General features: G+C 41.4%; 1 protein-coding gene and 1 pseudogene across 1 annotated transcript in view; both read left to right on the top strand.

The window, feature by feature from the left end:
* The first annotated feature begins 824 nt into the window (after window positions 1-824).
* GARNL3 (GTPase activating Rap/RanGAP domain like 3) overlaps window positions 825-25,842 on the top strand; it is an 85,289-nt gene continuing 60,271 nt past the window's right edge. Inside the window, exons 1-6 of the mRNA XM_063081654.1 lie at window positions 825-908; window positions 4,991-5,090; window positions 6,793-6,911; window positions 14,734-14,798; window positions 17,336-17,399; window positions 21,149-21,175. Coding sequence (XP_062937724.1) covers window positions 825-908; window positions 4,991-5,090; window positions 6,793-6,911; window positions 14,734-14,798; window positions 17,336-17,399; window positions 21,149-21,175 — 459 coding nt within the window. The remainder of the gene's footprint in view (window positions 909-4,990; window positions 5,091-6,792; window positions 6,912-14,733; window positions 14,799-17,335; window positions 17,400-21,148; window positions 21,176-25,842) is intronic.
* LOC134366096 (arginine-fifty homeobox-like) lies at window positions 12,221-13,007 on the top strand (annotated as a pseudogene).

The raw sequence follows: 25,842 nt of genomic DNA, 5'->3' as shown, positions 1-25,842 counted from the left end.
ATCAAAATGATATTTTAAACCACATTTATGATATAGTAATATATATGCTTTTTTATCAATATATTAAATATGGAGGATACTTCAAAAAGTTCGTGGAAAAATAGAATTAAAAGATAATGCGAATCTTTCCATGAACTTTTTGGTTTTCCTCAAACCAGTCCAGCAACAAGTCTCACAGCTACTGTAGTTTTGAACAGCGAAGAGTGTAAACAGTGTTTCGAGATATCTGCAATCACTGTGAGTTCTGAAAATACCTGTGATTTCTTTGGTGACATGGTTGCCAGGACGTTTCATTCTACTGTAGTTTGTTGCGCGCATTCATAATTGAATGAAACACTAAATTTCAGTTAGAATTCAGGGAAAATAAAGATGCGTTTGTTTTGCCCCATCTAAGTTCATGCCCCCCTCCCCAGCCCTGGATTCCTCGAGAACCCCTGGTGTACTGCATTGATTCTCAAAGTTGAGTGTTCATCAGAATTACCTGGTTGTTTGTTAAAACGCAGATTCTGGGACCCCACTCCCAGAGATCCTGAGGAGGAGGTCTAAAATGGGCCCGAGAGTAAACATTTTAACAAATTTGAGAAGCGTTGAGTCAAGATCTGGTGCTGCTACCTGGAGGAAACCTCTCTATGCCGCGCAAGTCTTGGAGGCTCCGGAGGTTTAAGTGTTCTGGTGACATAAGAGTTTCCTCTCCAGGCTCTGCTGACGTTTTCTAGGATCCAGGGCGTTGGGACCACGACACCAACCACTGTGGAATCTGACTGGCTAAGGCCAGCTTCTTTGGCTAAACCCCTCCCCAATGTCTGGTCAGCTAGTGCCCGAGGATGGCTGGTGGACCCCAGGGTCATGCTGCCCGGTGGCACAGTGAAAACAACCGTAGACAGGAGCACTGCCAGTGGCTCATGGCTGTAAAGTGATCAGCTGGTGAAAATGAATCCTGGAGAAATCCTACAAGGAACAAGACTCAGTTATACACTCCTCTTGAGTCACACTAAAGCTCAGACTGAGACAACACTGCGAACAGGTGATCAAAAATAACACCACCAGTGAGGAGGAGATGGATGTCTTGATACTGTGATAAGTGTAGAAGGACAGGCCTTACTTATGTGGTATTCCACGCAGGTATGTATACCCTGAATCTAAGCGTGGGGAAACATCAGACAAACCCAAAATGAGGAGCGCTTATTTTAAAAATGACAGAAAGACAAATACCGTATGATCTCACTCATATGTGGAATCTGAAATTAAAAAAAAGAGTTGATATCATAGAACCAGAGAGCAGAGCAGTGGTTGCTAGAGACTGGGGAGGGGAGGATGGGCAGAGGTGGGTCAACGGGTGCAAAGTGACAATTAGATAGGAGGAGTAAGTTCTGGTGTTCTACTGCACAGCAGGGTGATGATGGTGAACAGTAAAGTATTGCATATTGCAAGTTAGCTAGAAGAGAGACTTTTGAATATTCTCACCATAAAGATATGATATATGCATGAGAGGATTGTTATGCTAAATACCCTGATTTGATTATTATACAGCATATATATATATATATATCAAACGTCAAATTGCACCCTGTAAATATGTACAATTACAGTGTGTCAATTTAAAAAATAAAAAAGGAGGAGGGGATGCTGCATTCTTCAAAAATGTCAGTGCCATGAAAAACAGAGTCTATGGAAATGTTCCAGATTAACGGAGTCTCAACAGACGTGAGAATGAAAGAATCCTGCACTGAAAGGGGAAAATGCTTTAAATGACATTGATGGGTTCCTTGACTAAACTAGAAAATGGATGGTAAAGTGTCATATCAATGTTAAATTTACAGAGATTGATAAAGTTGTATTGTGATTATATGAGAAAATATCCCTGTTCTTGGAAAATACACACTGAAGTATTTAGGGATAAAGAGCTATTATTTACACATCTGAGTCTTAAGTGTTCAGAATAAAAATTGCGTGTGGGTGGGGGAGTGAACAAACGAGCAAATGGGGTAGAACGTTAACAGCAGGTGAGTCTGGTAAAGGGTGTGCAGGTGCTCTTTACACTGTTCCTATTCTTGCAGCTTTTATGTAAGTTTAACATTATTTCCAAATAAAAATTTATATATACGTAGCAATAGCTGGTTTTTAAAAAATCAAGAAAATCTGGTAAAAGCACAATAACACTAAGAAACTTTAACCTACGTTTTTACTCCTGATAGCTTAGAAAGGCAGGACATAAAAAAGGACACAGAAGATGATGCAATGGGCCGAGCCCGTGGCGCACTTGGTAGAGTGCTGCGCTGGGAGCGTGGCAACGCTCCCGCCGCGGGTTCGGATCCTATATAGGACTGACCAGTGCACTCACTGGCTGAGTGCCGGTCACGAAAAAACGACAAAAAAAAAAAAAAAAAAAAAGAAGATGATGCAATGATTAAGATTAAAAAAGAAAAAAGAAAAAACCTCTAGAAGTAGGACTGGTTTCAGTTCCAGCTCCACTACTTATTAACTCTGCAACCTTAGGAAACATACTTCAACTCTCTCTCAATTTCCTCACCTGAAAGAGGGGGGGTTAATAGAATCTGTCTCATTAAGTTGGTGGTGCTGGCCCTAGAGATAATGCCTATGGAGTGCTTGGCCTGACATGTGTCATTTAGAGCTCTCTCAATGAATGTCAGTGTTTCAGAGCAATGACGAAGACAGAAAGCTTCCTAATTCATTTTCTATGGTAACATAACCCTGAAAGCATGACAGAAATACATACAGAAAAGAACCCTACAGATCCATCTCACTAACAAATATGACACATCAATCACTTTTTTAAGTCCAGCAGAATATTAAAAGAATAATATACCATGACCTAACAGGGCGCACATTCTAGAGATCTAAGAACCATTCAATATCAGAAGAACTATTGCTATCATTCACTACATTACTATAATTCTCCCTCATTACCTATTCTCTCAGTAGTCGCCAAAAAAAAAGCTTTTGATAAAATTCAATATTTATTCTTAAGAAAAGCCTCTTTGTAAATTTGGAATTGAAGGAAACCTTTTCTACATGGTCAAGAAACTGACCATAAACATCTAGTAAATCAATAGAAGCATGTCAAAAATCAGAAAATATGTTCCAATAGTCTTTTATATGAGAGCACTTCAAAACGTTCATGGAAAGATTCACATTATCTTTTAATTCTATTTTTCCATGAATTTTTTGAAGTACCCTCATATACATGGCACAATGTAGATGTCAAAGAAGCTTCAATAGAGTAAAATCCAATTATTTAGAAAAACCATCATCTAACACAGTCTCAGCCTAAGCCATGCAAGATTCAGACATTTATTGTAAAAGTATTTAGTGCCTTATAAAGTGATGAAAGGCAATGTTCAATAATTAGAACTGGGTTCATTGATAAACTCTTTGGGGAAAATCGATTCTTATTGTATAGCATCCATCAAAATATATGCTATGTAAAAAGTGAAATATAAAAGCAAAACCTTAGAACATCTAGAAGAATATAGAGGTAAATAGTTTCATTAATACTGGGACGGAGAAGGCCTTTTATATAATAATACTAAAGACAAAGCCATAAAAGGAAAAAAATCTGGAAAATTTGCTTGCATGAACATTAAAAACGTCTATGTGGGGCTGGCCACTTAGCTCAGTTGGTTAGAGCATAGTGCTGATAACACCAAGGTCCAGGGTTCAATCCCTGTACCAGCCAGCTGCCAAAAAAATAATAAAGTGTAAAGACATCTGTGTGGCCCAAAATACCATAAAAAAACTTTTTAAGTGAAAATTTGGTTAGAAGAAATTATTTGTAATCTATTTCAAAGATTTTATAAATAAATTATTAAGGAAAAGAATAGGGATTGGGAAGTTGACAAAGGACATAAATAGGTAACCCACAGAGGAAGAATTATGAATGACCAATAAAAATATGAAGAAGATGTTCAATGCACCTGGTATACAAAGAAACACAAATAAAAACAACACTGAGGTTACATTCTTGCCATTAAATTGTAAAGAGGGTATAGGGAAGGGTATAGGGAAGATGGCCCCCTCAGCTATTGCTGGTGAAACTATAATTTTGTACCCGTCTTCCTACGTGTCAGATTGGCATTATGTCACAGGTCCTTGATAATGTCCTTACTCTTTGGCAAAGTAATTTATCTTCTAAGACTGCATCCTAAAGAAATAATTGGACAAGTGTGCAAACTTGTGGAATTAGATGTTTATCACAACTTTATTTACAATAACAAAAAATTGGGAGCAGCCTAATTGTTCAGTATTGTTAAATAGTTATATTGTTTTCACATAATAAAATAGTAGAGCGCCATTAAGATTAACATCGTAGAAGTATATTCATTGACATGGAAAAATATATTATTAAGTGAAAAAGCAAGCTATAAAATTGTATATTCAGTGTGATACCATTTGGGTAAGAAAAGTACACACATATGTAAGCACAGGAAAAAAATTAGAAAAGCCATACCCAAACATTAATAATGATTGTCTTTGGATAAAGGATTCTGATTACTCATTATGTTCATATTTTCCACATTAATTGGGTAATTTTTATGATAAATTTTAAAAATTCAACAAAGCGTATGAAATTAAGTAAAATGCTGCAGAGATGTATTTGCAGATGAATCGTGTCTGTTACAGGGACAACTGTTACAGGGGTAACAAACAGAGGGGGTGCCTCTAGGGGGCACCAACTCCCAAATATTGTGGAAGCTTCGGCCCAGAAAGGAGAGGTACTTTATACTCATATTAGAAATAGCTGATCACACTGGTTCACTTGATTCTTTTTCCTACACCCTGAGGACCTCTACAATGCTTCCATGATGTGAATTTAGATTGAATGTCTTTTCTAATGAGAACATGTGGTTACAGCCCTTTGGTGTATGCTTTTAACAGTGGTTTTTCTGGTTCTTTGGCCTCTGGTTTGTTGCCAGCTTCATGTTTACTTTCCGAATAAGCGTTTTAATGGCACAACTTTGTTCCATTACAGAATGCAGCTGCTCTGCCAGGTACTTGGCGAAGGACAGACGTGCACTTAGAGAACCCAGAATACCACACCAGATGGTATTTCAAGTATTTTTTAGGACAAGGTAATTATGCCATTATGGTGGTTGGGAAGAAAGGATATTCAAAATGAAAATTAATGTTAGTGTAATCTATGGTACCCTATATGAGTGAAACTAACCAATTTAGGGACATTAAGATCAGAGCATTTCACTTCAAGGTCAGTAGTGAGCTTTGTAGATTAAAAGAGTTGATTCAGAGTCTCAGTCCTAAGAGTTTTGCTTGTAGTGTTTTTGTTTTGTTTTGGCCAGTTGTTTTTGTCCCTGTGGAGTTAAAGGGGATTAGATCATCTGAATGAGTGATTTGAGAGAAAAGAAGAATTTTTCAGGGTGGAAAAACACCTTTAGACTTAAGAAGGCAAGTACTCTGTCTATATTGGGTTTTGAACTTTTAGTTCAAGGCAGAGAGGGAGAGAACTGATTCCCTGAGCTCCAGGGCCAGTACAGAACTAAAGAGGCATAGACTGTAGACTCTGGTTTCATTCATTCATCAGTAACAAGTATTTATTTATCACTTACTACGTGTCAGGCAATATGCAGAAGAGCAGTGGGGATACAGTGGCAAAGTCATGATCCCTGCCCTCATGGAGCAGTAGAGTGGGTTTACATCCTGGTTCTGCTGTTATTAATCATAAGACCTTATATTAGCTACTCTCCACTTGTCTGAGGCTCAGTTTTCTTATCTATAAAGAGAGGATATTACTAATACTTACCTAGCAGGTTTGAACAGAAGTTTCAATGAGACATGCAGGAATAAGACGAAGCCCGATGCCGGGAACATACCAAGAGCTCTGTCATTAATAGCTATGTACGTGTAAAGTGAAGGGCTCAAGTGAAAATATACAGAAAGGTAGAAAACAAGGGTGTGGCTAATTAGAAAGATTTGGGGAATGGAAGAATAATCACTATTGAGGGATTCAGAATGAGTGAGAGAAATTGCTTATCAGGCTGATGCATTTGTTTGTAGAAGATGAGATGCTTGAGCTGTGGAATGAGAGTGAGCAGACCTACGTGATGTCTTTTTTAAAAACCTGAAGTTCATTTATTTGGTCAGACATAACTTATTTGGGTAAGTAGGGGAATATAGAAGCATTTATAAAGAAAGAAATCAGCAGGAAATTTTGTCATCTTCCGAAATCCTTGCAAGCATAGTGCCCAGAGCAGTGATGACTACAGAAAAATGGTGCCATAGGTTTGAATGCCATCAGCTGCAAGTAACAGAAAGCCTGACCTCAACTGGCTTAAACAGTAAGGGATATAATAAGAAATCCAGAGGTAGAGCCAGTTCCAGGGTGGATGGATTCAAAGGCTCAGTGATGTCAAAGGCCCGGCTCCTTTCCCTTTTCTGCTTCCCCACCCTTAGTGTGGAAGCTTGGCCCTCTGCTGGTCCTCCTCAGGGTCACAAGACAGCTGCAGCCATTCTAAACATCACTTCTGGATATGCCATGTCCAGAGAAAGAAGGCGGCCGTCTTTAGCAGTGAGGAAACCTTTCCAGAAGCCCCTTGGCAGATTTCGTTGGCTAGAATTGGGTCACATGTTCATTCCTGAACCAGTCATGGCAAGGGGAATGGGAGTGTGTGATTAGCGGAGAGTGATCAGGTTCTGTTGTCCTCAGCTGGGTTTGGGATACTGTCACCTGAGCACATGGGAAGGCTGCAGTGTCCACTGCCATCTGTGACTGGAAGGGCCAGGTGCATTCTCACTGTTCTAAACCTATTTCTTTTCCAGTGCATCAGAATTACATTGGAAACGATGCAGAGAAGAGCCCCTTCTTCTTGTCTGTGACCCTTTCTGACCAAAACAATCAGCGAGTCCCTCAATACCGTGCGATTCTTTGGAGGAAAACAGTAAGTGTCTGACACATGCTTGGTGCTGCATCCCAGTCCAGAGTTTCATTAGCATCATTGTCCCAATGGCTCAGGTAAGCCTTTTGCTGTGAGGTTCTTTGAGTTTGGATATTTCAGGATTATACTATTCAGGGCTGGGGATTCCAAACTCTGAATTTAACAGCAACTTTCCCTTATAAGCCACTCATCAGACATATCTACTTCCCTCAGTCTTGGCCTCTGGGAATACAGAACTGTATTTCACAGAGTATAGCAGTTCATCAACCTCAGCTGTTTCTAATACTGAAAGCAATGAACTGGCTTACCTTCAACTAAAAGAAACAAAATGTGGTGGAAGAATATAATGATAGCACAGGGCACAGACCATGTGGCACTCCTGTCTCCACCAGCCACTCAAACAGTCCACCACTGAATCAGCTGTGCTTCCAGAATTTGTTTTAGACCTAGCTCCTTGGATCAATTTTGTGTGGGTTAGAAAAACAACTCTAGACTTAAGACAAGTACCCACTGCCTGTGGTAGGTCCTGAACACGTAACTGAGGGCAGTGAGTTAAGGCAAGCCCTCTCCACGCGGGGATGCAGGTCTTTCTTCAGCTTGGGACAGTTTGTTTAATGTTATCTTTATTGTTGGGCTTTTTTTTTTTTACTTGTTCTCTAAATTTTTTTATGGTAATTGTTATATTTGATCTCTGTCTTTCATTTTTCTCATTATTTTCTTCTCTTAGTATTTTTTTCCCCCTTTTCTTCTGGGAGAATTTTTACAGAGATAGTATGGTACATTGGAAAGAGCAAAGGGTTTGGAGTCAAGCAAATGGGCTCAAATTACATCAATAACAGACTGGTTTTATGTAAATTTGAAAATTGCTCACACCCTCTGAGCCTCCATTTCCTTTTTAAAATGGGGAAGGTGGTGGGCCATAGCGCACAGGGTGATGAGGATTAGAGATATTACGTTAAATGAGACTTTGTTTGAAAATCCACATGTACCTAGTATTATCCCAAATCATCAAATTTTAAACTGCTTAGAATCCTAAAGGATAAAACATTTTACTCTTGAATTGGCAAGTACAGTATATGATTAAAAAGCAATAAAATAAACAACACTTAGAAAATGTTAGTCCTGTTATTTGGTAGTCTCACTTTATGGGTAGTTACAGTTATTGAAATCCAGTATTTAAGTAATTGCGTGCTAGCTTTTATCTAAGCTATATAGTATATAAAAAAATTGCTATGTAGTATTTCTGGAGAAGATATAATACAAAAATTTTTTAAAACAGCAATTTGATTTCTATGTGAGATATGTGTGTATATACACATATGTATGTATGTATGCAAATGTGTATGCATATATGTATGTACATATACATTTGCATGCATTCATACATATATACCAATAAAGTAGCAACTTCAAAAAGCCCTGAAAGAATTTCCAGGAACCACTACACGGAAAACTGTGGTTAGGAACTTGCTATAATGATTTAAAATAGTAATAGTAATAACAATAAAATCTAATATTTACTGAGCATTTACTATATGCCAGGTACTATAGTAAGTCCTCCAAATGCATTTTCTCAACAGGTGTTATTGCACCAGGGAAGTTAAATAACATGGCCGAGGCCACATGCCAGTAAGTGGCAGACCAGGCAGAATCCAGAGAGCTCTATGGCTGAGCTGTCACCACTGTACACAATTAATTGTATATGTAAATCATTCACCCATACTGTCTCTCCCAGTGGACTGTGAGCTCATGAAAGTCAGGGACATGTCCGCTTTGTCCTCTGTATCCCCACCATCTAGTGCAATGCCTGGCTCATACGAGGAGCTCCATAAATATTTGTTAAATGAGTTAATAATGGCACCAAAGTCCAGCTTAACCTCTGAGCTGTGCTGCCTCTATTTATATAAACTTCCATGCTATGTCTCAGAAAGTTTTCTTTTTTAAAGCAGGTTTAAGGTAAAAATCTATTTGATGTAGAGTATATTTAGGTCTTCCTTGTGAAATTATTTCCTGCCAAGAAGTTTTGGCACTTTCCCCCTCCCCTGGCCGCTGTAATTGGGGTCAGTCCTGCCATCCACATAGGTGTACTGGAAGCAAAGTTTATGCAACAGTTTTCAGAGATACTGTGGGGGAGTGCGTGCCAGTTTTTCTCAAGTGCACACATCACAGTCTTCTCTCCTCTTCACCGAGTGAGAAGTGATAATGCCTTTGTCCAAAGCCTCTTACCTGCTGCACCAGGCAGGTCATTTTGGCAGCTACTTCTCTTTTTAACTTATTTATTTTGTTTGCTAATTACAGCATTCCCGTCTCTTCTGGCTTCAGCATTCTCTTTGGGATGACTCTGTGTCTCTTGGGCAAATAGTTGGTCTCAGAAGTTCCACATCCCCTCTGGGGGCACATTCCCTGCAAGCCATCGGTCAGATGTGCGGAGGCAAGACTGGTGCCTCAGTCCCGTGACCGTGATCTTTCTGGTCATCAGTGCTTGCAGCTACTCAGTCACCTCCCTCCCCACGCTCAAGCAGGTGCTACGTGGGCTTAAGATTCCTGTCAAAAGCCACACCTGGGAAGTGGGCCTCTGGTCCAGATGTGCTCAGGTGCCTCCAAGCCTTAACTTGATATTTTCTAGCATCCCGCTTCAAGGTCCATCCTAAGAATGGAGGACTCGGGCCCTGGCATCTGCCCCTCAGCCTTCCCATCATCTTTCTTCTTCCTCTTTCCACCAAGGCAAGAAAGGGCAGTTTCCTACTTCTTCTGCCTTTCTGGAGTGGATTTTCTCAATTTCCTGTCTTCTTCCTTCAGGAAGTAACAGTCACCCCACATCCTCACCTGAGATGGTTGCCAGGTACTGGGGGAGAGAGAGTAGGACAAATGCAGGGGGAATTTTTGCTTATTTTAATTTCCAAAGGTATCATCTAAATTACATTATAAAAGTGATAAGCACTCTGAAGAAACAAAGATAGAGAATGGTACAGAATGATACAGGAGAGCTGCTTTAGATAAAGATAGTCCAGGGAAAGCTTCCTGAGGAGGTGCCACTTGAATAGGGACCTGAAGGACAAAAGGAAACCAGGCACATCAACAGCAGAAAGGGAGGCTGGGGGAGTGCTCCAGACAGAAGGGACAGCAAACACGAGGCAAACAAGGAGCACTCTCACGAGGTTACTCTTAGCCACCATTACTCAGGGAGGTGGGTTTAAATCCCAGGACCACTGTGAAGGCAGCCCGGGGCTGGGCATAAGGAGTGTTAGTCCCCTTTTATTAAGGAGCACTGACACCTTCATCCAGGCCCTAAATTGTGTGCCTCGGGCAGGGTACGTGTGCACCTCCAGCTACAGAGGGAGGTGCTGAAGGGAGATGAAGAACTGATCAAATCAAAGTGGAACACTGGCATACAGGGTCAGTTATTAAGCCTCTCTTGGCCCGAAACTAGTGCTGGAGCTACAGCTGTAGGAAATCCAAGGAAGTACATGACTCAGCCCCACCTTGTCCCCACCATGAGCTCCCCCATTCTGTTAGGTTATAAGGCAGTTAGAAAAATAGCTAAAGGTATAACCCTGCCTGCGTATAAACAGTCTTGCCAATCTCTGCTGGGTTTCTTCCAAACAAAGGGGAAAAAAAGACTCACAAAAAGGAAGTATGAAAAATGATTCATACTACTGTAAAAATTCCATGCAGACAGTACAGCAAGTAAAAAGAAGCCAACTACTCAGAGATAAGCACTGCAACATCCTTCTAGACACCTGTCCATGTGCGCACACACCTGTTACGTAGACAGGGTCATGTCCGACATGCACTTCAGTACCCTTGCTGTGCTCACTTACTGTCTCCTGATAGGTATGTGCACTTGACTTTACCTACATATTTCATTGTTCCACTGGAAGATACAATGTTTTTACTGGAATATTGACTCTGGAAAGCTACAAAAGGAAGGAGATGAGGAGGAAGAGCTTTACCAGTTTGTGTGAAGAAAAACACAAATTCACCATCCTATGAGCGCTGGGTTTCATGTTCAAGAAGGCATCTGAGGACGATGTCACAATCACCCAAACAGAGGGCTGGAGCCTTCTCCTGTTCCACCTTCCCCCTCAAGCTGCCTGTACTAGTCCATTTTTTGTTGCTTATAGCAGAATACCTGAAACCGGATAATTTATACAGAAAAGAGGTTTATTTGGCTTACAATTCTGGGACAGCTGCATCTGGCACAGGCCTCGGGCTGCTTCTACTCATAGTGGAAAATAGCAGGCCAACCTGCGAATACAAACAGATCACATGACGAGAGGAAACGAGAGAGAGAGAGAGAGAGAGAGAGAGAGAGAGAGAGAGAGAGAGAGAGAGGAGGTGCCAGTCTCCTTTAAACAACCAGCTCTCATGGGAACTAATAGAGGGAGAACTCACTACCTGCCCCCCAGGGCCTTAATCTATTCATGAGGGATCTGCCCCATGACCCAAACCACTCCCAACATTGCCGAGTTGGGGATCAGATTTCCACATGAGTTTTGGGGGGGCATCACATCCAAACTCTATCATTGCCCTTGGCTTCTCCTCAAAACTGCCTTTGGTGCATTTGGTGAAAAGAGGTAGACAAGATGGGGGCTGAGCAAGATGGGCGTCCCTCACAGGTGACAGCCGTGTGAGGTGGCTGAGGCCAGTACAAAAGCAAGGCCACAGGTCTCAACGGGTGGGATTTGTTGAATTTGAAAACATGTATTCCTATTATAATACTGCTTTGTATTTGGAAATTTTTTTACATCTCTGTAACACAAACTACAAAAGAAAAGCTCAGCCCACTTTCCTTGACTAGTGGAGAATCCTTTAGAAGAGCTGTATCTCGTGCAACCTCTGAACTCAGCTGCAAAGACCTCCTCCTCCCTGGCCTGCAGCGGGCTGAGAGTCTCAGCTCTCCAGGGGTGTGGGTATGAACATTTTGTTTATGAAAAGAGAGATTATGGGCTTAAAAAGGTTAATGAACTCCATTGCCACACCATTGCTCAGGACTGGAACAGAGCAGTCGGCAGATGTGTCCTGAAAATCCAAGAAAAGTCATGTTTACTTCCTTGCCCATTTCCTGCAAGAAATGTCCTTACCTTCTCTAGCTGTTTTGTGATGCCAATTTTACTAGTACTCAATGTTAAGAAGAAAGTTTTAATGTGGACTATGTGGTAATCCCTTTTGCTGACTGAGTAATGTAAATCCTTTGTGGATTGTACGAGGGTAGTTCAAAAAGTTCAGAAGGAAACTGCTTTTCCAGAGCGAGACGCATCAAGCGGGAGTGAAAATGGGCACTCCTTCCATCCCAGATTTCAGAAACCCAGATGCACAGAATGGCCCCAGAGAATCCCCAACCAGACCCTTCTATCAACATGAATGATTCCAGCACGAACTTGATACCAGAGGATCCAGCTAGTCCCATACCCACAATGAACAGAATCCCCCCATGACTCCTCAACCACATGCTTTAATCAGTATGAGTCCAGCGTGCACTTGATGCCACCAGATCAAGCCAATTCCACAACATAGAAGAAGCGTCAAGAATGTGCCACATTCACCCACTAACAGTATGAAGAGTTGGAGGCTCTTTCTGGGAACAGACCATGTCCCCAGAGAAAAATCTCTGGAAGGAATTAGCTTTAAAACTCAACCTACTGGAGTCGATGATGGTGGTTTGGTTCAGGAACAGGCGATTTAAATTGAGGAAGCAGCAGCAGCAGCAGTCACTAAAGCAACCAAACCAAATCCTTCCAGCCAATAATATACCCACCTCACCAAGCACATCCATCAATCCTTTTTTTTTTTTTTCCTGTGGTTTCAGATTTCTACGGCTCCCTCCCTCTTCAGACTTTAGGCCCTTCCAATCAGGCATGGGACTCTGCCTTCACTGAGAGTTCCACAAGTGATTTCCAAATGCAAGATCCTCAGCTGGAGAGGCTGGTGGTCTCAGTTCCTACTTTGTACTCTCATGCCTGTGACATAGGCCAGATCATAGAACTGTCCCCTGATGAGGACAAGTTATGCAGCTCTTCCTTCCGCTGTCCGTATCAGTATCTCTCACCTACAAGACCCCCAGGGTTCCTCGCAGTACCTTTGCAGGTCCAGCTGTAGATCTATCTCCTGGGAAAACCTGGTCCACTATGACAAGCTAAACTGGTCCAGTATGACAAGCCAAAACTTTGCAGCCTATAGTCTGCAAGAAATAGCCTGGAATTCCAGAACACCTCCAGTATGGTAGACTTCGGATTTCTCTGATCAAAGTCTAGTAAATACCAGACAATTTAGAAAAGAGATCTTCTTACCTCTTGCATATGACTCTCTTCTTTCCTTTGTCTGATTTTTAACCCAAATATCTGGGTCAGTATAACTTTGATTACCATGGAAATATTGTAAAAACTAGAGTTTTCTCCAAGTGTAGCTCAGCACTTCAGCCCTACAACCCTCCCTGGGGAGAGGCCTTTCTAGTCCCTTAGATGGCCAATGAGACTCCAAAATTCCCTCTTCCCAAAACTATCTTGAACTTTTTAAAAGAGGAGCAGTGGTTTTAGGGGTCATCCACTCTAAATCAGAGAAGGTTATAAACGTACATCTTATTTCCAGTCTTTAGGTTTGGGGTTTTTAACAGGGGATTTTCAGTCAAAATTTAAGGGGAAATCACTGTCATCAGCTTTAATGTAGTACAAGAGTCCAGACTTAGTAAGAGGTGTATAACTGTTGTAAGAAGAAATAAAACAGATTTTTGAAGATGGAATGTGCTATGGTTTGAATGTTTGTCCCGTCCAAAGCTCATGTTGGATTTTAATCCCCCATATGGTATTTGAAAGATGGAGCCTTTAAGAGGTGATTGGATCTTGAGGACTAAACTCTCATGAATTTACTAATTCATTATTGGATTAATAGGTTAATGGTTTAATGGGTTATCAGGGAGTAGACTGGGGGCTTTATAAGGAGAGCAAGTGACCACGTAAAAGTGTTCTTGCTCAGCCCTCGCCATGGGATGTTCTGTGCCACCACAAGACTCTGCAGAGGCCCCACCAGGGAGAAGGGCCTCACCAGATGTGTCCCCAGACCTTGGACTTGCCAGCCTCTAAAACTGTAAGAAATAAATTTCATTTTTCTTATTAAAAAAAAGATGATACAAATTCTTCCATGAGCTTTTTGAAGTATCCTCGTAAATCTATATCATCTCTTTTTAGACAACTAGAAAGAGAACAGCACTCATTGGTGTGGGGTGCTTTGGACAGGGGCTGAGTCATTCGGGCAGTTCCTCACTCATTTCCTTTTCAGTCACCTCATATTTAGTGAGTACTTTCTATGAGTTACCACAGTGAGTGCTCATTTAAAGGGGAGAAAATAGGCTTTAAATAAGTAAACACAGATAAATATAAAAGTACACATTTTGAAAACCTCTCTGAAGGATTCAGGTGACTTCTAGTTCAAAAGGTCTTTGATTTGGAGATATTATGTTTGCGTCCCATTGAACATGTGGAGACTGTTTTCTTCTTATGGTCTTTGAGTCTTATCCAATTCTTGGCTCAGACACCAAACCCCCTTCTTACTTGGTTCAGATGAGACATCAGCTCTCCACAGTACCCAGGACACTGAGGACCCAGATGTGGAAGATTCATGCTTTAATCCATAAATGTCAGGATGGGGGGAATCATGGAAGATACTGTCAAGCCTGAGCAAGACTTTTTTTCAACAGAGAATATGTTTATTCACATACATGCCCCTTGAAGAAGACTGGACATGGGTTTCTCTTAAATGGCCAGATGAGGCTCTTTAAGAGATAGGAGTTGCCTAACTTCTCACTGATTTGGTGTTTTGACTTTTCCAGGGTACCCAGAAAATATGCCTTCCCTACAGTCCCACAAAAACGCTCTCCGTGAAGTCCATCTTAAGGTGAGTACTGAGTAGAAGCCCCACAGGAGTAGGAGGTCACGATGCATTGTGTTTTCCTGTGATCATTCTGCCATTAGCTTTCCAGTTCCCCAAGCCTTGATTGTGTGCCAGACGTTTTGCTAAGCACTTGACGTGCATTCCCTCCTGTCATCGTCACAGCAGCCCTGTAAGGCAGGTACCATTACTGTCCCCATTTTATAGATGGGGAAATGGGAGCTCAGAGAGAAAAGGCCAGGGTCACACACAGCTGATGTGAGGTGGGACTGAGGGCCGAGCCCCGGTCCGGCTGATCCCAAGCTCCACTCCCAGCATCTCCCTATACTGCATTAGTTGCCTGCTTCTTGTTTCTTGCATTCACTAAGATAATTTGGTTTGTAAAGAAAATCAAGAAATATTTTTTTTCTTTCATTTTTCTACTTTGAAATAGAAACCCAGATGTCAGCAAAGGCTTCTTGGAGAAGAATGTGCTTATTCTTCACCAAAGTTAAATGAATGGAACATCTGGTTGCTCCCCACTCAGCCACCTCTCATGCCACCTTCCCCCAACCTCTTTCTCATCTCTCTCCCCTGCTTGGGTGGCACCCTCCCCTAGGGAATGCCACCACTCAGATCCAGCCTGCTGCTTTGTCACCAGCAAGATGTCACATCTTAGACATTTCTCTCTCTCTCTCTCACTCTCTCTATTTTTTTTTTTTTTTTTTTTTTTTTTTTTGGCAGCTGGCTGTTATGAGGATCTAAACCCTTGACCTTGGTGTTATAACCACACTCTAACCAGCTGAGCTAACTGTCAAGCCCTACATCATAGTAACAGTGGCTTCTGTTTGTCAGGCACTGTGCTAAATACTTTACAAGCATTCTCTTAGTAAATCTTTAAATTAGCTCCATGAAGTAGACCTATTATTATCTCCTTTCCACTTATCAGAAATCAGAGCCTCGGAGAGATGAAGGGATTTGACAGAGATCTCACAGCTGGTAAAGCACAGAGCTGGGATTTAAACCTAGGTCCATGACTCCAGGGCTTGGACTGTTCACCACTAATGCCGTATTGTGTAAAGGATAAAGCAAATCCAGTGCCCTGATGATTTCCTCTTTGTCTGCAACTAGGTGGTAGTAGGAGATTTGTTTTGATGTTCGCAGGTGACACATAATAGCTACAACCCATACTTACCAAAATGTCTCATAGAGTGACATACCTGACTCTATCAGTGAGGGATTGCATCTGGCTCATTAAAAGGCACCGGAATTTAAAAGTAAAAAACTGTATATCCCATTTTCAAGCTTGATTTGGTCTCCAAATTGCAGACCTTCTCCTGTCTGCTCTAGGCCTTCTGATTTTTCTCCTGAGCAGTCCGAAGCCTGAGTTAAGAAAGCATCAACAAAGAGGTTAACATTTTTGGTGAGCACAGAAATATCTGGCTGCTTCTAAGAAGCCATAAATCTTAACTTGCTTTGAGAGTAATACTTTGAATTGTACTGGCTTACAATTTCTGTGAATCTTATTTTTTTCCCCTAAAAAGAAGTTACTCCAGCTCCTTTCTTCTGTATGTTTAAAGAGTAGGCATTGTATTTAGTTATAATTTCATTTAGTTATATGAGCAGGGCCTTCACTTTTCAGTCTACCACTCATAGCCAGAGCAACATACAGCAAGATTTTTAAAATGTGGAAGACTAAAACTTCTACAGTTGCTGCCAAAAGATGAAAAGATTTTGGTTTTTTTTGTTACAAGCATGAACTTGGAAATTCTTAAAAGGAAATTAAAATATAAATACTGTGGAATCAGGTAAGCCTGGGTTCAAGTCCTGACTCTGCTGTTTACCAGCTTTGTTATCCTGTTATTTAACTTCTGAGCCTGAATTTCCCATCTTTAAAATGGGGATAAAATAGTACTTACCTCACAGGGACTGAATGAGATAATCCATGAAAATCATTTAGCAAGATACCTGGCATATAGTAAGTACTCTATAAATATTAGTTCTTATCATTTTTACCTTTCCCTTCTGAATATTGGAATTCTAGCTGAAAAGGACCTTAGGGATCGTCTAGTTCAACCTCCTTGTTTTACCTCCAGAGAAACTTAGGTTCAAGGAAATTAGCATGACTCATCCAAAGTAAAACATAAAAAAGTAGTCTTTTTAAGGACAATCTTTTGGCAGAGGAATTGCCAAAGAAAGAAAGAAATGTCAGTTAATCTTAATTGCATTTCATCACTTTTCTAGTAAATGAAAATAAGAATCTGAAAGATTAGTCAAGGTTGCCTGAAACAGATGTTCCTGATTCCTCTCTCCTTCTCTTATTACATGGGTGTCATTAGGCGGCAGTTATGTTAGTAAAATACAACGTGGAGTTTGGTTACTTTCATGTATTCTTTCATTGATCACTCATTCCTTGATTTGTATCTCCTGTGTGCCGGATCCCGCAGGGAATCCAGCTGTGATTTTCTAGGAGATACTATTTAGCTTCTCTGAAGAACTGAGACTTGCTCCACATTATTTTAGTTTATACTGCACTATAGCTCATTCTGTCTGTTCTATTTCAGTGCCATGAATTTGGATAAATTTGAGAAAGGCCCCAGGGAAATTTTTCATCCTGAGATACAAAAGGTAACGGAAAATTTTATCCTTCATTATTGTGTGAAATCGATCACACTGTTGGGATGGAACAGACAGCTCATCAGTGATCCCTAGCCTATGATACACAGCTGAATTGCCTGTGCAGCTTGAAAAAAATCATCATGGGAGACGCTCACCACTGAGATTCTGATTCGATGGGTCTAGGGGAGAGCCTGGGACTCTGTTTTTCAGAAGATCCTTGAGCGATTCTTATGCACAGCCACTAAGATTCGCTGGGCTATGTGGTCCTCCATCCATGAACCAGGAAGGTGTATGTTCAGAAAGATCTTATTGGCTTGAAAGCCAATATTTTTAGTGAGTGATGTAGAATTGTGTGGCATGTGAAAGAGATTTTTTTAAGTTAATAAAATATAAAATGTGGTTATTGAGCTCATATCCATGTAGAACATGTGCTTACCTATGTGCTGGGTACCATAGGGAATAAAAAGATGTCCAGAAAGCCATTCCTATTTCCTTAGGATTTACTGTTAAGGGAAAACAGTCTGTCTTGGGAGAAAAAAAATTTAGAGTCATAATCTAAGTAAAGGTTCATCAGAAAAACGTCAACCAAACTTTTGTCTTGCAGTCATAATCAATTCAGCTTTGACAGTTTCCCCCTGAAACTTATAACCACAGCCATCAATAGCAGCATGCCTGTCGTGTGTCGAAGCTGAGATCCAAGGAGTTGGGTGCACCAGAGCTGGGTGACAAGGGAGGAGGCTGGAGAAGCAAGTTGGGATTGTGTCCAGGAGGCAGCAGGGAGCCAGTGGAGGCTTTAAGCAGAGGAGCATCATGCTTCAGTTTGCTTTTTAGGGAAATAAATAACTCAGTCTGAGGAGGATTGAGTGGAGTAGGAACAATCTTTTCTTGCATCCCTTTTAAATACAGTTAGCTTTTAAAATAAGGCTATTGGCTTTCAGCTTACCCCAAATACATAGAGTTGTGAATTTCCATATCTTTTGTTTTGATGTTATTTTAAAAATAGTATTCCTACCCTGCCTCAACCCCAGAAGGGAGAAATGGGTGTGTTAGGTTAAACTTTAAACAACTTTAAGCCATGCTTAGAAACTTTTAACTATGCTTAAAAGTGATTCTTTATAGCAGATTTAAAAACAAATTAGAATTATAAATATGTCGGTACCAGTGTGCCTTTATTACTTCATTCATGCAGGTTATTATTCCTAATCCTTTCCTTCCTCTAGCCTGGTGTGACCCCCACTACCAACCCTGCTCTCCAGACTTGGCCCCAAAACCCACGGAGCCAATTCTGTGGTGCTTCTTTCTGCATCTTGCTGCTGAGCAAATTCCCTCAGCAGAGCTCCTCTCTGCTCAGTCATCCTCATCTGCTTTCTCTCTCCCTCAAAATAAAGAAGGGCAAGAGGAAAAGATACGACAACATTCTGCCTATTTATATCATAACTCTGTGCCTGTTTTTTAATAAACAGAAGATACTTTCATGCTTTCCCTACATTTGTGTTTTGACTTTTTCCCCTTAACAAGGAACCATTCATAAACTGTCCCCTCATCCTGCGTGTGTGAGTGTGCACGTGAGTGTGCACATGTGAGAGAGCCTCAGTAGCTGCCGTGTGACAGCCGCCTCCAGGCGTCTGCGGATTTCCCTTAGAAACCTTTGAGCAACAGGCTTTAGATGTAGGGGAAAGAGTTCTTAAAAAATACAGGATCCAAAGAGTAAACAGAAAACAGACCAATTGCATAATAAACAAGGCGTCTTTCCTAAGAGGGGAGGTGGCTGATGCTATTTTAAAATGTTATTCATCTGTTTCTGGCTTCTGTACTATAGTAACATTTTTTTGGACCAAAATCTTCCCAGAAGCAATGTGTGATTCAGCTGGCTTTAAATGGATAGAGAAACCTGGGGGTCTACACGTTTATTCCCGCTTCCATTCATCAGCTTTGTTTCTAGACAGTTGTAATATAATATGCCTTTCCTAAGTGACCAGGTATTTTATAAAAATCTGCAGAACTAAATTTGAATTTTAAAAGCATTTCTAGGTACAAAAAAAGTGTACATGAAATCACTCTCTCCTAAATTCCATATACAATTATATGGAAAAAAAAAAAATCAGTGTCAGCCCTAAATTAATGGTTAGTATCATACATACATCAAAAACAATGCCAGTAGAACTGTATTAAGAAACACCGTTACTAGCCGAAATTATACCTTCTGGGCTAAAATACAAACTGGGAAACAGCAAAAAGAGGATTTAGCTGATGCTCACAAATTCAGGAACAAGAATGTTTTAAAAACCTGAATCGTGTTAAGTGAGACGTTGGCAAACCAGGACAAGTTGCAGGACCACCTGCTTCTGAACAAATATAATCCAAAATAGGGAAACTTCAAAATAAATGTAACCTGACAGACTGTGACATCCCTCCTGCCCCTAGAGCTGAGTGTTTAGACTCCAGCCTCTGTGCTCAGCCAGGACTCCTTGATTTCTTTAGAATCATTTCTTCCCAAGGCCACTGAGGAGCAGCAGCCTCTCTTACCAGGTGAGGGACTGGTTGCAAAATGTCCCAGCCCTAACACTTGCCCAACTAATGACAATTGAGATGGTGACAGGTGTGAGCTTTTCCTTGTCACCTTGTCACCACAGCTAGCATGAAAGGATCGGTGACCTGGGTGTTAGAACTGAGCACAAGATTCAGAGCTTACACCTACAGGCTGCGTGACCTTAACCAAGGCACTTCTGAGCCTCACCTGTGATTCAGGAACAATTAACCTGCACCATAGGGTGCTTGAGAAGATCAAAAGGAACTATGGAAAGAGAGAATTTTGTAATGAAACTTACAATGCAAATATGAAGTCTCAATATAAAAAATCTGCAACATAATTTTATTTAATCCCAGAATTCAGAAATAATAAAGATGGCTGAGTTCTGAATGAAAGAGGCTTCCTGTTAAGTAAATTGAACTGCCTCACGCAGTTCCTTCCGAATTGCCAGGTCTCCAGTTGACACAGCTCTTCCCCAGAGAGCCTCAGGCAAAAAGGAGGGGAGGGTCCCTTCAGCTTCCTCTGCCCTTGTCCCCCTGTGCTCTCCCCACGCAGCCATGGCTCACCCAGTCCCGCTGCTTCCCCATCTCTGCTCATCCACTCTTTCGCTGTCAGAGCCTTTGGCCTGGGTGTCCACTTATCAACCAGAATCTTCTTTTTAAGAAGTTCCAGAAAAGTGGGACTTCCATGTAACTCACTTACAGATTTATAAATGGAGTGATTGAGAATGAAAAGGAAAGTAACGTAAGGTTTGTCAGACCTCTGTTGTGTGGCAGGCACTCCACACACACTGTTCTCTATGACCCTCACAGGGGTGAAGGTCACAGGGGTGAAGACGGAGGTATTCTTGGAGCATGGATAAGGAAACAGAGACCCAAACAGGCTAGATGACTTACTCCCAAACACAGTTAAGTATGTGACAGGACAAGGGTTCAAAGCCAGGATTACTGGGGTGCGCTGCTGCACGCAGCTCTCAGGAGAGGGTCTTATGAAGGAGCTGAGCTGTGCTCAGTCAAGTCATAGGGGGAAACTCTCAAGACTCCTGTCTTTTGCCTTTGATCAGAGTTTGAGTTTTTGGTTTTTTTTTTTTCACTATAACCAACTTATTATTTTCAAAATGTCTTAACACAAAACAGTGTTAGTAAACTGAAGCTTGGCTTTCACAGAAAGTCAAAATAAAATGATCACCATTAAGCGTAGATATAACTTTTAAAACTTTCTTTGACAGGACTTGCTGGTTCTTGAAGAGCAAGAGGTGAGTGATTTGGGGGAGGTGTTTTCTCCTGCTGAGCTCTGCCCCCATGTTCATAAATGTACTTCTCCCCTCACCGTGACACAGCCTTTCCTTTCAGTCAGACTTTTCCATGGATTTGCCCAGTATGAGCCTGTTGTCACTGAAAGATGTTACTGACATGGTTTGTCTAGGTATTTCAGAATTTTCTGTACAACTAACTATAAAGATATAAAAAGCTACTTAAGTCTGCTTGGAAACATTCAAATGTTAACCTTGTGATCAGGGTGAGTAATGAAGTTTTAATTTTCATTAAATTAAAATAAGATGTTTGTGCTTCATTAGCACTCTGTTGATATACCAAATGCCATATTTATTTGAATGTTTTGCTCCCTGTTGCCCCCATTTAAAGAAGATATGTTGGGTTTTCTAAGTATCTGATTAATATAGGGAGATATCCAAAATGTTATCAGTAGGCAATTGAGTGAATAAATTATAGTTTATGTCTATTTACCGCTCAGTAAATGGCAGTGTCATTTGTCCAGTTGCTCAGGACAGAGCTGGAAAAGTCCTTAATGCCTCCCTTTCTCTCACACCCCCCAGCTAATGCATCAGCACATCCTGTTTTCACTTTGTCATAAAATATCCCCAATCCAAGCATTTCTCAGCGTGTCCACCACAACCACGCAATGACCCACCCCCATCATCTCCAGCCTGGACTGGGCAGAGTCCCCTAGTTCATCCCCGTGCTGCTATCTCACCCTTGCTTCTGTTTTCCATGTAGTATCCAAAGGGTCATTTTAAAACATTTCAAATCAGGCCATCCCTCTGCTCAAAACTAGTGGCTTCTCATTCCACTCCAAGTAAAGGCCCAAATCCTTATCCTGGCCTGCTAGGGCCTGCATGACTGCTGGCTCTTCAGTCGTCTGCTTCACATTAACCACATGGATTTCCTTCTTCTTCTACCCCCTCAGAAAGTGCCTGCTGTTCTCACCACTGGAGATGCTTGTCCCCCAGATGTCCTCAAGGGTCATGCCCTCGGTTAATCTAGACCAATGCTCAAAGAGGCCTTCCCTGATCACCCTATCTAAAACAGCACACCCTGCCTCTCACCTCGGCCCCTTTAGTCTGCTTTGTTTTTTGTCTTAACATTTGTATTTTCATTTGTTTATTATCTGTCTCCCTCACAAGACTGTAAGCGCCGTGAGAGCTGGGACTTACTCCGTTTTGTTCACTGCCACATCCCCAGATCCTAGAACAGTGCACATAGAAGATGCAGAGTAAATAGTTGTTGAACAAGTGGATGATTGATTGAAGGAGTAAATTACAAAATACTATGATGCCATTAAAAAGAATGAGGTAGACTTCTGTGGTCTGAATGTCTGTGTCCTGCCAAAATTCATATGTCAAAGCCTAATCACCAATGGGGTGGTATTAGGAGGAAGGTCCTTGAGAGGTGGCTAAGTCATGAGGGCAGAGCCCACATGAATGGAATTAGTGCCCTTAAGAGGCCAAGGGTGCTTCTTCACCCCTTCTACCCTGTGAGGATGCAGTGAGAAGGCACCATCTGTGAACCAGGAATAGGGCCCTCACCAAATACTGAATCTACTGGTGCCTCGGCCTTGGGCTTCCCAGCCTCCAGAACTGTGAGATATAAATTTCTGTAGTTTATAAGTCATCCAGTTTATGGGATTTTGTTATAGCAGCCCCAACAGACCAAGACATAGACCTTTATTTACTGGCATGGAAAGATTTCCACAACGTGGTATTTGCTGAAAAAAGCAACTCACAGGGCATTATTTACAGTAGAATCCCACTTATGCTTTTATATACGAAGTAAGATTTATATGTACATTCATTCATTCATTCACTCAACAAATATCTGTTGAGCTCCTACTATGTATGTACCATGTACTGTTTGAGGCATTAGGGAATATGTTGATGAGCAGGACAAGGCCCCTTCCGCATGGAGCTCATAGTCTGGCGGGGTAAGACAAACTAAACAAGCAAACGAACATAAGCATGGAAATATAGATAGCCCCAAGAGCTGTGAAGAAAGTAAAACAAGGTATGTGATATGGTCTGAGTTGTAAGTTTTTTCATACTGAACAGACAGGGAAGGTTTCTCTGAAGCAATGATATCTCTGCTCGTTCTTGAACATGAAGGTGTAAGTGCAAAGAAGGGGCTGAAGGATGCACCCCAAATTGGACCGGCCGGTGAGCTCACTTGGTTAGAGTGTGGTGCCGCTAACACCAAGGTCCAGGGTTGCATCCCTGTACTGGCCAGCTGCCCAAAGACACACACACAAAGAACGCACCCCAAATTGTCGGCAGCAGTTACTTTGGGCAGAATAGTGGAACTGTAGGGTGGGATGTGGCAGAGAGCAGACAAAGGGGAATGTCTATATTTTTATCAATTGTCCAAGTTTGATTCATGCTTGTTGCAAAAGAATTCATGGATTCCATGTGTAATCTGTAAAAGGCAAAAAATAAAAGTAATCCACATTTCTGGCAAACATTTGAAAAACACAGAAATGCACAAAAATAAAAGGAATCACAGAAATACTAGTTAGCATTTTGGTATATGTTTGTTATATTTTATATAAAGCTAGGATTGTACTACATATAGTTTTTATGTCTCAAAATTCATTAATTCCCAGATATTTATTGAGCACCCATTGAGTGCGTGCTTATGCCTGTTGTAACAAACTATGCAGAAATTTATCAATGAAAAATGCGAACGCTCCCCCCATATTGCCATTTCCACCCCCCTAGAAGAACCCCGGTTAACTGGGGTATATCCCTTCATACTTTTCTTGGATCTCCCAAATTTTGAAGAATACATTGCTGATCTCTTTATTTCTCAACTTTATTTTCTTACCAAAGGGATGTTTGCTTGAAGCAACAAGAGTCACTTGTTGTGACAACTTGAGGAGGTGTGAGCAGTGGTCACCATCCTTCAGAGCTTCTCGGAGAGCTGAGTGGCCAAGGCATTCCCATTTAATCCCACAGCTTCTCAGCTAGGATATATTGGGAGCATTCATCCCAATTCCAGACTATCTAGTGGTAAATTATCACCTGCAAAGATAAGCTGGGAAAAACTTAATAAGCAGCACTAGCGATGCTTCTGAAAGGTCACCTATTTGGTAAAGTGATGTTAGTGTCCTGAGACCCATGCTTGGTTTGTCTGCTGCATAGAGAGGCACCCCCTGAGGGAACATGGCATCGCAGGCTGCAATGCACTCAGAGAGGACGAGAGACATGTAGGAACACGTGGAATCCTAGAAATGTGGGGGCCTTGCCTTAGCAAAAATAACAAGGTGTCTAGTTTTGAATAAGGTCATCATTTCTCAGTTCCAAAGGATTCTCTGGAATCATTGGGACTTTAGTTTCCCTTCATACTTTATTTTTCTCGGAAGAGATATAATTCTTAGCATACTATTAATTCCCAAGAATGTGGCTGCACATTCATTTGTAATCACGTTGAGTTTTGTCTCATAAAATTTAGAACTTCAAAACTTTACTTTTTTTTTTTTTTTTTTTAAAGATGACCAGTAAGGGGTTCTTAACCCTTGACTTGGTGTTGTCAGCACCACGCTCACCCAGTGAGCTAACCGGCCATCCCTATATGGGATCCGAACCCATGGCCTTGGTGTTATCAGCACCACACTCTCCCAAGTGAGCCACGGGCTGGCCCCAGAACTTCAAAACTTTAAATGCCATACAGAAGGAATAACATATATTACCTTATCTCTGGGTTGAGTGTCTGAGCAGGACTTAAATCCTGAGAAACCAGTGTTCTGGGATTCTCTCTACCAGTCACCTCCCTCCAGGGGCACAGGTCTTGAGATCTTGAGAGCTCCCTTGCATCTTTCAGACCTAGTGCCACACATAGCTAGCAGCCGGCCTCAGGAAGCACTGATGATGTTTTTTTGAACATCTTGTAAAATGTGGTCTGTTACGCTCAAATGGCCCCAGATCAAACCATCCTCTCCTAAAATGTGAAATAACATTATATTAGTGATACCTCGATTTCTGGGAATAGATGAAGACTCGATATTAGTCATGGATATCATTTGGGAAGTCCTAGAAGCCAAATTACCTAAATGAGGCACTATAGGTAGGTTCAAGTACTTAACAAGGCCTTGCAACACCAGTCTGTCTCAAGCAGGAGGGTTCCGTATAATCTCCATCCAAAGCAGGAGGGTTCCATTTAATTTGTTATTTAAACTGGGACCTTTTTGAGAGTAATTATGAATAACACTAGGACAACAGACAAAACAGATAAGTTAGGGCTGTCTTAGCATACCTGGATGCATGATCTCCCTATACGTGACCTTGAAGATCCTGCGCCCTCGGTTTTCAGATATCTGAAAGACCCTCATCCTGCAGCTCTCCATGCCGTACAGACTTTGTAGTTCTTCAGACTGACCCCTATAACAGGTGGTAGAGACTTAACAAGGCCTTGCAACACCAGTCTTTCTGGAGTCTCCACCTGAAGCAGAAGGTCCTCAGCAAGTTCCCGTGGTAGCGTGGTGCCAATCTCAGAGCAACCCCAGAAAAGCTTCTAAAAGCTTTGGCCACTGATCAGGTGGCAGTAGGCCCCATCTCTGCTTGTAGCTCTCAGTTTTGCTTATCTCAGAACTGTCCTGAGAAGACTATGGCATGATATTGGCAAGAGCACTGTATCA

Source organism: Cynocephalus volans, chromosome 17 (assembly GCF_027409185.1).
Source record: "Cynocephalus volans isolate mCynVol1 chromosome 17, mCynVol1.pri, whole genome shotgun sequence".
In the NCBI taxonomy this organism is placed as follows: domain Eukaryota; kingdom Metazoa; phylum Chordata; class Mammalia; order Dermoptera; family Cynocephalidae; genus Cynocephalus; species Cynocephalus volans.
This window is presented reverse-complemented; position numbering and strand designations above follow the sequence as displayed.